The 4,123-nt window shown below is 34.0% G+C and overlaps 1 protein-coding gene across 1 annotated transcript; it reads left to right on the forward strand.

The window, feature by feature from the left end:
* The first annotated feature begins 676 nt into the window (after nucleotides 1-676).
* Nucleotides 677-2,621, forward strand: Olfr510 (olfactory receptor 510). The gene is made up of 2 exons (NM_146311.2): nucleotides 677-703; nucleotides 1,648-2,621. Exon 2 carries the CDS (start codon nucleotides 1,677-1,679, stop codon nucleotides 2,619-2,621), a length of 945 nt encoding a protein of 314 aa, NP_666423.1. The 5' UTR covers nucleotides 677-703; nucleotides 1,648-1,676.
* Nucleotides 2,622-4,123: the final 1,502 nt, after the last annotated feature.

The raw sequence follows: 4,123 nt of genomic DNA on the forward strand, positions 1-4,123 counted from the left end.
GTCTTTGGGCTGAAGAGTTAGTATTATCCCATGACCTACCTATATCAAGGGCCCTAGACAAGGGTGACACTTCGACTATATTTCCATTCTTGGAGATATCCAAGTCATTTTTAAATTCTACTTCACTGTGGAATTTTAAAACATTCATGTTCTGCCTTCTTATGCAATGGTAGACATGTACATTTAAGTTTATATAAAGTTTCACTTCATGCTCCTCTGGCCTACTTGATAGAATAAGCTAAAGGTGGTAATTTAAATATTTATTTATGAATACATCTAGAATGAGTGAAACTAAGTCTATCTTTTATACTTTAAGTATAACATTTTTTATTTAGTACAAGTATCAGTGTAAACTTAGAAATAATTGTTTTTAACAAAATTTTTGTATTATAATGTAGTAAATAGTAAAAAAAAAAAAAAAAAAAACCCTGTATTACTGTGCATGAACACCTAAGAGAGAACAAAATAATAAATTGAGCTCTTGAGAATTGACAGGATCTTGGGAGCTTGGTTATTCTAACTCATATTGACTCACTCACTATCCATCACAGGAAATAGTAATGTTCCATGATACTTCAGAATTCACATTTGAATCTTAACATCTTCAGGGATTTATCCTCAAAGGAGACAAACACTAAACGATGACTACATAATCATGCAATCTTGACTTTTCACTGAAGGATAAATGAGTTCTCATTTCAAGGTAGGACTCTGGCTTTTCATAATGAATCTGGATGAATGGTTTTCATATATAAACTGAGAAAAATATTTATGTACTCAAAATAAAATTGTCTTATTGGTTGAGTATCTGTTATGTTGTTTAAAAACTAATTGGATAGATATTTCACATTATATGGTAAAACAGCATTTTCTCTTTCAAATATATTAAATATATTGAACAATTTTCAATAGATTTTTATTGATAACTTAAAATTCCTGTTTAGTTGATATATGAGCAATAACTTTATATAGGAAAATATTATATAATACCTGTTTTAAAACTTTTAAAAATTCCAATCTTTTCTGATATAAAGGAGTCTAAGATTTTTATTATTTAACTTTATTATTACCTACATGTTAAGTAGTGGATTTCTGACAGTTAAGATTCTAATTCTGATTTTAAAAGCTATAAATGACATGCAAGTGAAATAATGTCTTTCAAAGTTATAAAAATAGTGATGAAGTTAATATCTTAGGCAAATATAATATCAGATTTAAAAATATAAGAAAATATTGGAATTTCATTCAAATTAATTGCTGATTTATATCTATGCATAATCTTTATATTCATGTTTGTTTTTATAGAAGTATGTAAATATGTTAGCTGCTACTAAAGTATTTCTTTAACAGTTTATGCATTCATCTTTTATAACATACTACTGATTAATTTTGCTATTCTAATTGATATTCTATGTTTATTTTTTGCTTTAAGGAAATGGTAAAAGAAAATGACATGTAAAGAAATAGGCTTTTATGAGACAGAAAGATTTAGGGTATTGTGCTAACCACATTTAAATTGTAGAGTCATCCTTGCAGGTGAGTAATTATACATGCTTGGACATCTTTAAATATAATTGCATTATTTGTATATGAACGAAAGTGAAACTACTCATTTATAAATGCCCTCCTGTACTATCTCCATCATAGCCTTGACCTGGCAGCAGCTAAACTATCCCATGGCTTTCCTGGAGGATGGGAACCACACTGTAGTCACAGAGTTCATTTTATTGGGCTTAACTGATGACCCAGTTCTTAGAGTCATCCTCTTCATCATCATCCTGTGCATCTACCTGGTGACTGTGTCTGGGAATCTAAGCACCATCCTTCTCATCAGAGTCTCTTCCCAGCTCCATCACCCCATGTACTTTTTTCTGAGTCACTTGGCTTCCATTGACATAGCCATCTCTTCTTCTGTCACACCAAATATGGTTGTCAACTTCCTGGTGGAGAGGAGCAGTATATCCTACATTGGGTGTGGCATCCAGCTTGGCTCAGCTGTTTTCTTTGGTGCTATTGAATGTTTCCTTCTGGCTGTCATGGCTTATGATCGTTTTGTGGCAATCTGCAATCCACTGCTTTATTCAACTAAAATGTCCAAACAAGTGTGTATCCAATTGCTTGTAGGGTCTTATATTGGTGGCTTTATTCATGCTTCCTTCTTTACACTTTCCTTTGTTTCTTTTCTTTTCTGTGGACCAAATAGAATCAATCACTTTTTCTGTGATTTTACTCCTTTAGTTGAACTCTCCTGTTCTGATAATAGTGTCCTCATAATTCTTGATTCATTTTCTACTGGCACTATTATTGTAATCACAGTGTTTGTCATTGCTATTTCCTATACCTGCATCCTCATCACCATCCTGAAGATGCATTCCACTGAGGGTCGACACAAGGCTTTCTCTACCTGCACCTCCCACCTCACTGTAGTCACTCTGTTATATGGGACAGTCACATTTATTTATGTGATGCCCAAGTCCAGCTACTCCACAGACCAGAACAAGGTGATATCTGTGTTCTACATGGTGGTGATTCCCATGTTGAACCCCATCATCTACAGCCTCAGGAATAATGAGATTAAGGGTGCTCTGAAGAAACAGCTTGGTGAAAAAAATATTTTCTAAGAGCCATCAGTTATTATGAAAGACTTCATAGAATAATAATAACTCTTTGATATAATAGTAAATGGGGAGTTCTGATTGAAAAAGTTATAGTATATTACTAGCTTTTCAATAAATATGGGGGTTCAAATTTCATGTTACATAGAAAACTAGAAGTTTTTTAAAAATAAAATCAAATTAATTTTTAACTTAAGGGCATAAATCTAATGTAAATATAAGTTGCTAAACATAATTTTAAGTTACATTAACATTTTTCCATGTTGTTCATGTTTAAGCATGTTACATATTTGATCTTAATTCACAAAGTCATGTATAATTGGCAAGATCCTGGTAACTATCATGGTTCTCTTGGGAATGAAAGAGACATTTAAACAGTGAGCCTAATTGCAATACTCAATTTACTTGAGGCGTGTCATAAAAGAGATAAGTCACTCAGAACTTTTCTGTCTTCTTTATTGGCCAGGGGCTGAGTGTCTTTGTTCAACCACACATCCCTACCATGAGGGACAAAAACAAAATGAATCAATAGACTCAACTCACCAGGGAATGAGACTTGTAAACCTCTCTGTCAGGAATGACCCTTTTCTTTTTATAAGTTGATTATCTTAACTATTTGTTATAGCAACAGAAACCAGGCTAATAAGAATTTCAATACTTCAGGCTATGTTTGAATTAACAGTTATCTTCAGAAAAATTTGATAAATATACCTATCCTTACTCCAACATATAACAAGGACACATGCTCCACTATGTTCATTACAACCCAGATGTCCATCAACAGAGGAATGGATACAGAAAATGTGGTACATTTACACAATGGAGTACTACTCAGCTATTAAAACAATGACTTCATGAAATTCAAAGGCATTCAAAGGCAAGTAGATGAAACTTGAAAATATCATTCTGATTGAGGTAACCCAGTCACAAAAGAAAATGCATGGTATATACTCACTGATAAGTGTATTTTAGCAACAACAACAACAAAATGGAATGCTCAAGCCACAACTCACAGACCTTATGAAATCCAAGAAGAAGGAAGACCACACCAAAGTGTCAAGGCTACAGTTCTACTCAGAACAGAGAAGAAAATAATCTTGGGAAGTAGAGGAAAAGAGGAATCTGAGAAGAAGAAAGGAGGAAGAGAGAAGAGAGGGGCTGGTTTAGATTCAGGAGGAGATGAGGGAGAATTACAGAGGATCAGGAATTTGAAAGGAGGTGTGTAGTAGTGGGGAAGGGGAACTGGGGGTAGCCACTAAAAAGTCCTAGATGCCAGGGACCCAAGAGGTTCCCAGACCTAATAGGGAGGACATTAGCTGAATTATCCAACAAATGGGAGATAGAACCTGTAGAGATCATATCCAGTGAATAGACATGATTTTTGGTTGAGAGATGAGGCCACCTACCCACATAAAAAATATTAATCCAGAATTGCTCCTATCAAAGGAGTAATTGCAGGGACAAAGAGCAGAGCACAGACTGAAGGAAAGGCCATCCATAGACTGCCC

The sequence above is a fragment of the Mus musculus genome, chromosome 7 (genome assembly GCF_000001635.26).
Source record: "Mus musculus strain C57BL/6J chromosome 7, GRCm38.p6 C57BL/6J".
Taxonomy (NCBI): Eukaryota; Metazoa; Chordata; class Mammalia; order Rodentia; family Muridae; genus Mus; species Mus musculus.

Excerpts from the sequence above, each read along its gene's own strand:
- Olfr510 (NM_146311.2), top strand. The coding sequence starts at position 1,677 with ATGGCTTTCCTGGAGGATGGGAACCACACTGTAGTCACAGAGTTCATT.